This window comes from Trichomycterus rosablanca, chromosome 23 (genome assembly GCF_030014385.1).
Source record: "Trichomycterus rosablanca isolate fTriRos1 chromosome 23, fTriRos1.hap1, whole genome shotgun sequence".
In the NCBI taxonomy this organism is placed as follows: domain Eukaryota; kingdom Metazoa; phylum Chordata; class Actinopteri; order Siluriformes; family Trichomycteridae; genus Trichomycterus; species Trichomycterus rosablanca.
Window position 1 is genome coordinate 15,826,240 of NC_086010.1, and position 12,309 is coordinate 15,838,548.

At 40.7% G+C, this 12,309-nt stretch overlaps 1 protein-coding gene across 2 annotated transcripts in view; it reads left to right on the top strand.

The window, feature by feature from the left end:
* Positions 1–2,675: 2,675 nt before the first annotated feature.
* The window catches only part of sh3kbp1 (SH3-domain kinase binding protein 1), a 62,287-nt gene continuing 52,653 nt past the window's right edge, over positions 2,676–12,309 (top strand). For both annotated transcript variants that reach the window (XM_062985608.1, XM_062985609.1), the window contains exon 1: positions 2,676–2,944. In XM_062985608.1, the coding sequence (XP_062841678.1) occupies positions 2,941–2,944 (4 nt within the window). In that variant the 5' untranslated portion in view covers positions 2,676–2,940. The remainder of the gene's footprint in view (positions 2,945–12,309) is intronic.

The following is a 12,309-nucleotide window of genomic DNA, read 5'->3' on the forward strand; positions in this document are numbered from 1 at the left end:
TGGTCAGGACTCTCCCAGGACCCCCACAGAGCAGGTATTATTTAGGTGGTGGATCATTCTCAGCACTGCAGTGACACTGACATGGAGGTGGTGTGTTAGTGTGTGTTGTGCTGGTATGAGTGGATCAGACACACCTCACTGTCACTGCCGGACTGAGAATAGTCCACCAACCAAAAATATCCAGCCAACAGCGCCCCGTGGGCAGCGTCCTGTGACCACTGATGAAGGTCTAGAAAATGACCAACTCAAACAGCAGCAATAGATGAGCGATCGTCTCTGACTTTACATCTACATGGTGCAACTAGGTAGGAGTGTCTAATAGAGTGGACAGTGAGTGGACACGGTATTTAAAAACTCATACCAGCACACCACCATGTCAGTGTCACTGCAGTGCCTACTCTGTGGTGGTCCTGTGGGCGTCCTGGCCATTAAAGAACAGGGTCAAAGCAGGTTAAAAAAGTATGTAGAGAAACAGATGGGGACAGTCAGTAATTGTAGAACTACAAAGTGGAGCTGATAACATGGACAGTGAGTGTAGAAACAAGGAGGTGGTTTTAATGCTATGGCTGATCAGCAGAGGTGGAAAGAGTACTAAAATATTGTACTCAAGTAAAAGTACTATTACTTTAATGAATTTTTACTTAAGTACGAGTAAAGTTACTAGTCTAAAAATCTACTCAAGTAAAAAGTAAAAAGTAACTTATTTAAAATGTACTCAGAGTAAACGTTACTTAGTTACTTTATTAACAGCAAGGGGGGTCTCTCCTGTGTAATGCAAAGAGTACAAGTGGATATAAATCTCACAATGGTTGTTTTTAATTTAAATATAATAGAAAAAACATGTTGATACAACATTTAAAACATTTAGGGATGTGTAATGTGTCATTTTAGTCACATAAAACTTTTTTAAACTGTATAACCACTAGTGATGTGTCGTAGAATGATTCGATTCTATTGAACGGCCCTTTCAACTGAAAGAAAGGAACCGATTCGTGTTTCTGGGAGTCGATATATATATGCATATATACACACGGCTCTTTAAAAGGAACCGAGCTAAAAGATCCGACTCCCCATCGCAGAATTTACTGCAGCAGTTTCCCAGATGCGATTTTTTTTTTTTTTACGTTTTTTACTCAGTAACGGATCTTATTTAAAATGTAGCCAATTACAATTCTTAATACAAAACATACTTAAGTAAAAGTAAAATTACAGGCTGTAAAATCTACTTTAAAAAGTACAAGTACACAAAAAAAACTACTCAATTACAGTAAAGCGAGTAAATGTAATTTTAAATTGTAAATATTATAATTTTTATTGTTATTATTTTGCACTGTTTTTATTAATATTTTATTCTATATTTATATTTTTTACACATGTAACTGTTCTGTATATTTTTGTTCTTTCTTATTTTTATTTTTAATATTTCTCTGTAACTTGCTTTGGCAATACGAATGTCCTTATTTGTCATGCCAATAAAGCTTCTTTTGAGTTTGAGTTGGAGTAATTCGTTACTTTCCACCTCTGCTGAATCAGTGATTCTTCAATTGGGGGAACTTTTACGTCCCTAGGTTATAAATTTGTGTTAAAAATACTTTATTACAAAACAAATATTTTAGGTATTAAAAAGATCATTCATTGCATCACTAAAAAATACATACCAAAATAATTATGATTTCTATTTTTTATGATGATTTAAACATCAATATTTTGCTACTTTGGCCTTGTCCCCGACCCAGCCTTTAAAACTTCTCTGCTCTAATAAAATGCTAAAAAGTGATCAATTCATTATAAAAATCACAATATGAGTTTTATAATAACTTAAAAAGAAACAAAATGTAATTTTTTTTCATATTTGTACAACCTATGCATATTTTTGAGCAATATATTACTGTTCCCGGCGTTATCGTCATTACCGCAACAGTGTACGGTTTCTGTAGGGAATCATTTGAAGGTATCACTTGTTTATGTTGTAACCATGGAAACAAAGACTCGCAAGGAAGCACATGCCAGCCATGAGAAAAGATTGAAATTTTAATGTCTGGAAATGTGAATAATTTAATCATGTATTCCTCCTGATCATAGAGTATATTTATTCAGCGTCATTACCATTTACATCAATATGGCAATACTTTACCAAAAAAATCAATAAATTACACAATATTTATATGTATTTAAAGTGCATCTTGTACTAGCTGTTGACTAGCTTTAGCAAATCCATGGCCTAGCTAGTTTTTTTCTTAAAAAAAGTAAAAATTGTCATTACCGCAACACGTCATTACCAACACATGATGACATTTTGCTATGCCACTTCGCAAATAAATATGAAATATTAAAATTCTATATAAGCTCAATTGTAGCCATCATTAAGTCTTTGCTCTAAAGCATGTAAGCATTATCTTGACATAATTAAAACTAAATTATTACTAATTTTATTTTTCAAAAGTTAAGATGGTAAAAAAGAGCCCGCAATTGAAGAATCACCCGTATATTAAGTGTATATTACTGTAGGCGAAATGACGAAAACTACAACTCCCGTCGAACATGTGCAGCTTAGTCACGTCACGCGTTTTCTCGCGAGAGTTCACGAACAGAAGCTGCGAGCGCCGCCTGCAGGTCGATGGCGCAGGGTGTGAAGAGTGAAGGAGGAGAGTAACGGAGCAGCCGCCACATCGCCTCTTCTTCCTTATTTACTCCAACCTCTTTTATACGCTTTTATTATCTTTATATTTCTATATATATTCTGTATAGAATATGTTCACCAGCCGTGCACGGTTAATAACCGACTGAGACATTTGCACCAGGGCTTTTTTGGTGTGTTTACTGAGCCTGGTTTGGAGTTCTTCATCTCTGAGCTACAAACTACATTTTCTACCATTTTTTTCTCTCTTACTGGTTCCATCAGTCTGCTGGAGGAACACGAGGCTGCTGCAAAGTTTATAAATGGGTGAGTAGAGAAATGTTTGTTTGCTTTGACAAACAGTAAACAATATGGCAGTTTAACAAGCGGATGAATGCATTGTGTCCCGTTATACAGTGTAGCTGCAAACCAAACTCTCTATCTACCAGCTCATCAAAGCAGCCTGGCATCAGACTGGTCCTGTACCCATGTACCCTGCACCCATGTACCCTGCACCCATGTTCCTAAACACATCCTACAACATGCCCATGGATGAGTTTTATATCTATTACTTTGTTGCTGGGTTGACTGAATGGGCACAAGTTCCCACAGACATACTTCAAACTCTTGTGAGACACCTTCTCACAAGTAGGCTGTTGTTATAGCTAAAAGAACACACACACAGGTAGAGGTCAGTCTCTTTATTTATTGATTGATTTATTAATTTATTAGGTTTTTAACATCATGTTTTACCCACTTAGAGGGTGGCACAGTGTCTAAGTGGGTAGCACTGTCGCCTCACAGCAATAAGATCCTGGGTTTGATCCTCAGTTGGGGCGGTCCGGTCCGGGTCCTTGCCCATGGATGAGTTTTATATCCATTACTTCGTTGCTGGGTTGTTTGAATGGGCACAAGTTCCCACAGACATACTTCAAACTCTTGTGAGACGCCCTCTGTGGCTGTATATAGCTTAACCACAGTGTTGTTTTTACCTCAGATATATACTGTAGCTTAGCCTACTGGTACACTGGAACATATTCCGGCTCAGTTTGATTTCTTATTGATGTTTCTAAAAAGCAGCATCAAATATTAACAACGTGGGGCGTATTTTGTACTTTTGGGGTCTGGGAATAATTCCTGGGGTCTGCTAGTGTGCTGCCTGAAGTTAGCCTAGCTTAGCCTAACCTAATTGAATGAACAGTTACAGAGGCTACACAGCAGAGATGTTCACAAGTCACAAAATATGAGTCCGAGTCGAGTCACGGGTCGTTAGGCCGGAGTCCGAGTCGAGTCACGGGTCGTTAGGCCGGAGTCCGAGTCGAGTCACGAGTCGTTAGGCCGGAGTCCGAGTCGAGTCACGGGTCTTTAGGCTGGAGTCCGAGTCGAGTCACGAGTCTTTAGGCTAGAGTCTGAGTCGAGTCACGAGTCGTTAGGCCGGAGTCCGAGTCGAGTCACGGGTCGTTAGGCCGGAGTCCGAGTCGAGTCACGAGACTTTAGGCCGGAGTCCGAGTCGAGTCACGAGTCTTTAGGCTAGAGTCCGAGTCGAGTCACGAGTCTTTAGGCTAGAGTCTGAGTCGAGTCACGAGTCGTTAGGCTAGAGTCCGAGTCGAGTCACGAGTCTTTAGGCTGGAGTTTGAGTCGAGTCACGAGTCTTTAGGCTAGAGTCCGAGTCGAGTCACGAGTCTTTAGGCTGGAGTCCGAGTCGAGTCTTTAGGCTAGAGTCTGAGTCGAGTCACGAGTCGTTAGGCTAGAGTCCGAGTCGAGTCACGGGTCTTTAGGCCGGAGTCCGAGTCGAGTCACGAGACTTTAGGCTAGAGTCCGAGTCGAGTCACGAGTCTTTAGGCTGGAGTCGGAGTCGAGTCACGAGTCTTTAGGCTAGAGTCTAAGTCGAGTCACGAGTCAATATAATAAACACAAAACGTATATTGGAAATGTATCGTAGAAATAAACAAATAAGGAATGTAATTTCCGTAACAAGAAGGTACCAGTTAAAAACTTCAACTGATACGTTTTGTTTTCATCGCAAAACAAAAGCGAGCGATAAATCACGGCACAGCGGCCAAAATCCAAAACACAGCAAGAAAATCATAACCACTGCTTACCTGAGCTTATGTTCTTCCAGATGCTATTAAATTTATAAGCGTGTGTCCCATTAGGAATATAATCCGTTATTTTGTAAATGTGCTTAAAACTTTTCCCGGGTGTGAAGTAAAACACGTTAGAAACTCGTTAGAAAGCCAATCAAGCGATTCATTACCACGTCACGTCGTCTGTGTGACGCAAACTGAATAAATACAAATAACAGCATTTCTTACTTACAATTACAATCAGAAGGTCTGATTGGTTCAGAAAGCGACTTACAACCATTAGCGCCAATTTTGTAGGAGTGTCCCATTCACCCCAGTTGTTCCTGTGAAGTGCACTACGTAGGGTGTTCCACCATTTTAAGTGAGATTCCAATCCAAAGGTGACGAGAATGTTCAAATGAAGTGAACTTCAAACTGTGTAGGGAGTAGGGAGCGACGCTTCATCATTGCGCCGGAAGCTGGCTGGAACATTTACCCATTGCGTACGTTGCGGGTTAAGACGGCCGGAGCGTTATTAGAGAGCTGAATATTTATAATAATAATAATAATTATATATCTATGTATATAATTGTCACATGTAACTAATGTTAGCACATGCTGACGCTCGGGACTCTTGTTGTTTACGAGTAATTTGAAACAAGGACTCGAGTCCCCATGCTGCACTGTGGCCTAATATGACCTCAAGGTGGGTGCAGATGCCCAAAAAGTTTTTTGTTGCTAATAAGATTCAACGCTGATAGTAAAATGCTCTGTAGAATTTTTTGGGCCATTTTAAACCACACACGCGGTTAGCTTTGCTCCAGTTTTGCTCTAAGTTTCCTGCTCGCTTTCTCACCTAGCTTTGCACAGCCCAGATGCTAAGTAAGCTTCCGGCTTTATTTAAACGCTTATTCTAGACGCGTTATCTTTGTTTAATTATTGACTAGTCCGTGCAGGGATTGCTGGTCACGTGAGCCTGGCGGACGGTCCGTTTTCAAACCAGACTTTTGCCCATTTGGAGGAATATGAGGCTAGAAGTTGGCATTCTAATTCATCCTAAAGGTTCTTAAAGGGGCAGAGGTCAGGGATCTGTGCAGGCCGCTGGAATTCCTCCACATCTTACTATAGTCTGTTGTACAGAGTACTGTATGCTGTACAGACTACAGGTGTTTAATTGAAATCATATTAGCATATATGCTAATAATATGCTAATAAGTCCTAATTTGGTGCATGTAATATGTTCCAAAAAATAGTTGGGATCAGGGCGATGTTAGATAAGGTCACTTTTTAACTTTTTTACAGATAAACAAGTACATACGTAGCATTTTATGCTATAGTAATTATATATAAAAGAAGCATTCATGAAAGGCTCAGCTGTTTACAAGCAAGTATGGGTCAAAGGGCACGGCTAAAACATAGAACAGTCCAACAGTTTAAGATCAGCGTTTCTCGATGCACACTTTTCTCAATTTCCGGATTTCACCGTCTACCGGACTTGACATTATCGAAAGATTCAAAGAAATCTTTCCATGTTAAATTTTCCTATTCATTATCTGGTTTATATTGGTCAGTACGTGTACCTGAGTCGGCTAGCATACAGTCTTCATAGTGAGGACTTAGCAAGGCAATCCTCTTAAATTGAGCACACTGCTCGCGTACGCCTGTATCAGCCCCGTCAGCGATACGGTAGAGGGATAATACACGAGATGCTCACACGACTCTGATTCATTGGATTATTTATATTGCAGTGGGCGACATACTGTACATACATACACTACACACACTTAGATTCTGGCACACACTCATATACACACACATACAGTGGGGTCAAAAAGTATTTAGTCAGCCACTGATTGTGCAGGTTCTCCTACTTAGAAAGATGAGAGAGGTCTGTAATTTTCATCATAGGTACACTTCAACTATGAGAGACAAAATGAGAAAAAAAAATCCAGGACATCACATTGTAGGATTTTTAAAGAATTTATTTGTAAATTATGGTGGAAAATAAGTATTTGGTCAATAACAAACAAGCAAGATTTCTGGCTCTCACAGACCTGTTACTTCTTCTTTAAGAAGCTCTTCTGTCCTCCACTCGTTACCTGTATTAATGGCACCTGTTTGACCTCGTTATCTGTATAAAAGACACCTGTCCACAGCCTCAAACAGTCAGACTCCAAACTCAACTCAAGACCAAAGAGCTGTCGAAGGACACCAGGAGGAAAATTGTAAACCTGCACCAGGCTGGGAAGAGTGAATCTACAATAGGCAAGCAGGTTGGTGTGAATAAATCAACTGTGGGAGCAATTGTAAGAAAATGGAAGACATACAAGACCATTGATAATCTCCCTCGATCTGGGGCCTCACGCAAGATCTCATCCCGTGGGGTCAAAATGATCATGAGAACGGTGAGCAAAAATCCCAGAACTACACAGAGGGACCTGATGAATGACCTGCAGAGAGCTGGGACCAAAGTAACAAAGGCTACCATCAGTAACACACTACGCCGAGAGGGACTCAAATCCTGCAGTGCCAGGCGTGTCCCCCTGCTTAAGCCAGTACATGTCCAGGCCCGTCTGAAGTTTGCCAGAGAGCATACGGATGATCCAGAAGAGGATTGGGAGAATATCATGTGGTCAGATGAAACCAAAATGGAACTTTTTGGTAAAAACTCAACTCGTGTTTGGAGGAAGAAGAAGAACCCAAGAACACCATACCTACTGTGAAGCATGGGGGTGGAAACATCATGCTTTGGGGCTGTTTTTCTGCAAAGGGGACAGGACGACTGATCCGTGTTAAGGGAAGAATGAACGGGGCCATGTATCGTGAGATTTTAAGCCAAAACCTCCTTCCATCAGTGAGAGCATTGAAGATGGAACGTGGCTGGGTCTTCCAGCATGACAATGATCCCAAACACACCGCTCGGGCAACGAAGGAGTGGCTCCGTAAAAAGCATTTCAAGGTCCTGGAGTGGCCTAGCCAGTCTCCAGACCTCAACCCCATAGAAAATTTGTGGAGGGAGTTGAAAGTCCGTGTTGCCCAGCGACAGCCCCAAAACATCACTGCTCTAGAGGAGATCTGCATGGAGGAATGGGCCAAAATACCAGCTACAGTGTGTGCAAACCTGGTGAAGACTTACAGGAAACGTTTCACCTCTGTCATTGCCAACAAAGGTTATGTTACAAAGTATTGAGCTGAACTTTTGTTATTGACCAAATACTTATTTTCCAACATAATTTACAAATAAATTCTTTAAAAATCCTACAATGTGATTTCCTGGATTTTTTTTCTCATTTTGTCTCTCGTAGTTGAAGTGTACCTATGATGAAAATTACAGACCTCTCTCATCTTTCTAAGTAGGAGAACTTGCACAATCAGTGGCTGACTAAATACTTTTTGGCCCCACTGTATACACATGCTCACACACACATACACACTCATACTCAAATGCACACATACACATGCTCATACACACTCACATACTCAAATGCACACATACACATGCTCATACACACTCACATACTCAAATGCACATACACACACGTACATATACACTTACATACTCAAATGCACACGTACATATACACTTACATACTCAAATGCACATACACACACGTACATATACACTCACATACTCAAATGCACATACACACATACATATACACTCACATACTCAAATGCACACGTACATATACACTCACATACTCAAATGCACACATACATATACACTCACATACTCAAATGCACACGTACATATACACTCACATACTCAAATGCACACGTACGTATACACTCACATACTCAAATGCACACATACACACACATATACACTCACATACTCAAATGCACACGTACGTATACACTCACATACTCAAATGCACACGTACATATACACTCACATACTCAAATGCACACGTAAATATACACTCACATACTCAAATGCACACATACACACACATACATATACACTCACATACTCAAATGCACACATACATATACACTCACATACTCAAATGCACACACACATACATATACACTCACATACTCAAATGCACACGTATATATACACTCACATACTCAAATGCACACGTACATATACACTCACATACTCAAATGCACACGTACATATACACTCACATACTCAAATGCACACGTACATATACAGTGTATCACAAAAGTGAGTACACCCCTCACATTTCTGCAAATATTTGATTATATCTTTTCATGGGACAACACTATAGAAATAAAACTTGGATATAAGTTAGAGTAGTCAGTGTACAACTTGTATAGCAGTGTAGATTTACTGTCTTCTGAAAATAACTCAACACACAGCCATTAATGTCTAAATGGCTGGCAACATAAGTGAGTACACCCCACAGTGAACATGTCCAAATTGTGCCCAAAGTGTCAATATTTTGTGTGACCACCATTATTATCCAGCACTGCCTTAACCCTCCTGGGCATGGAATTCACCAGAGCTGCACAGGTTGCTACTGGAATCCTCTTCCACTCCTCCATGATGACATCACGGAGCTGGTGGATGTTAGACACCTTGAGGATGCGCCACAGGTGCTCAATTGGGTTTAGTCCATCACCTTTACCTTCAGCTTCCTCAGCAAGGCAGTTGTCATCTTGGAGGTTGTGTTTGGGGTCGTTATCCTGTTGGAAAACTGCCATGAGGCCCAGTTTTCAAAGGGAGGGGATCATGCTCTGTTTCAGAATGTCACAGTACATGTTGGAATTCATGTTTCCCTCAATGAACTGCAGCTCCCCAGTGCCAGTAACACTCATGCAGCCCAAGACCATGATGCTACCACCACCATGCTTGACTTTAGGCAAGATACAGTTGTCTTGGTACTTCTCACCAGGGCGCCGCCACACATGCTGGACACCATCTGAGCCAAACAAGTTTATCTTGGTCTCGTCAGACCACAGGGCATTCCAGTAATCCATGTTCTTGGACTGCTTGTCTTCAGCAAACTGTTTGCGGGCTTTCTTGTGCATCAGCTTCCTTCTGGGATGACGACCATGCAGACCGAGTTGATGCAGTGTGCGGCGTATGGTCTGAGCACTGACAGGCTGACCTCCCACGTCTTCAACCTCTGCAGCAATGCTGGCAGCACTCATGTGTCTATTTTTTAAAGCCAACCTCTGGATATGACGCCGAACACGTGGACTCAACTTCTTTGGTCGACCCTGGCGAAGCCTGTTCCGAGTGGAACCTGTCCTGGAAAACCGCTGTATGACCTTGGCCACCATGCTGTAGCTCAGTTTCAGGGTGTTAGCAATCTTCTTATAGCCCAGGCCATCTTTGTGGAGAGCAACAATTCTATTTCTCACATCCTCAGAGAGTTCTTTGCCATGAGGTGCCATGTTGAATATCCAGTGGCCAGTATGAGAGAATTGTACCCAAAACACAAAATTTAACAGCCCTGCTCCCCATTTACACCTGGGACCTTGACACATGACACCAGGGAGGGACAACGACACATTTGGGCACAATTTGGACATGTTCACTGTGGGGTGTACTCACTTATGTTGCCAGCTATTTAGACATTAATGGCTGTGTGTTGAGTTATTTTCAGAAGACAGTAAACCTACACTGCTATACAAGCTGTACACTGACTACTCTTAAGTTATATCCAAGTTTCATGTCTATAGTGTTGTCCCATGAAAAGATATAATAAAATATTTGCAGAAATGTGAGGGGTGTACTCACTTTTGTGATACACTGTACACTCACATACTCAAATGCACACGTACATATACACTCACATACTCAAATGCACACGTACGTATACACTCACATACTCAAATGCACACATACACACACATATACACTCACATACTCAAATGCACACGTACATATACACTCACATACTCAAATGCACACATACATATACACTCACATACTCAAATGCACACGTACATATACACTCACATACTCAAATGCACACGTACATATACACTCACATACTCAAATGCACACGTACATATACACTCACATACTCAAATGCACACGTACATATACACTCACATACTCAAATGCACACATACACACACATACATATACACTCACATACTCAAATGCACACGTACATATACACTCACATACTCAAATGCACACGTACATATACACTCACATACTCAAATGCACACATACATATACACTCACATACTCAAATGCACACACACACATACATATACACTCACCTACTCAAATGCACACATACATATACACTCACATACTCAAATGCACACATACACACACATACATATACACTCACATACTCAAATGCACACGTACATATACACTCACATACTCAAATGCACATACACACACGTACATATACACTCACATACTCAAATGCACACGTACATATACACTCACATACTCAAATGCACACATACATATACACTCACATACTCAAATGCACACATACACACACATACATATACACTCACATACTCAAATGCACACATACATATACACTCACATACTCAAATGCACACATACATATACACTCACATACTCAAATGCACATACACACATACATATACACTCACATTCTCAAATGCACACATACATATACACTCACATACTCAAATGCACACATACATATACACTCACATACTCAAATGCACATACACACACATACATATACACACATACTCAAATGCACACATACATATACACTCACATACTCAAATGCACACATACATATACACTCACATACTCAAATGCACGTATTTACACACACACACTTACACTGTGACACAATTACTCATATATATATATATATATATATATATATATATATATATATATATATATATATATATATTATATATATTTATACACACACTCATACGAATACGGTTCTTATTCAGTCCCAAAAGTTAATCATGTTGTAACCCAACTTTAGGTCCTACAGACTGGCAGTAGGTGTAAAGATCAGTAGTATTACAAAGAAGTTGAATAATTGCGACATGGTCGTATGAACAACTCTATGAAGTCTTACGATGGATTGGCGCCTGCCCTTTGCCCAGTGTTTCCCAGTGAAACCGTACCCGCCACGACCCTGAACAGGGCAAATCGGCTGTTGTTACACAGACGCACAACTCGTCCATGAAAATAGAAAGAAACCAAAGTTTCTGTAGAACACCGACCGTGTAACTTCCTGTTACCCAAGTCAGGATGAAATAGGGAACCGACGGGTGATACGCAGAAGTTAATCATAACCTTTATAGATGGGTGGAGGAAGAGGGGGTAATTCTGTGCCAGTACACTCTCTGATCGGCCGTGTTCTGCTGTTGTTAATGTTTAGTAGTAGTGTGATTCGGGTGGTTCTTGTGAGGTCCTGTGGGTTAGAAAATACATACAGTGCTGTTAAAAAGTATTTGCCCCCTCCTTTCTGTCTGATTTCTTTTCTTTCTGGTTTTGGAAGTTCAGCTTAAGATGACAGTTTGTATTGTGTCTAACACACCACTAAGCCTCGAATACTCTCGGTAGAAATCAGGCCGGGCATTCGGCTCCGTCCCGAACGCCAGGAGCTCTTACATCATTCCACAATGAGCTGTCAGATCTGATTGTGTCTGCCTGACTACGGAGAGGACGGGTTTGATTCC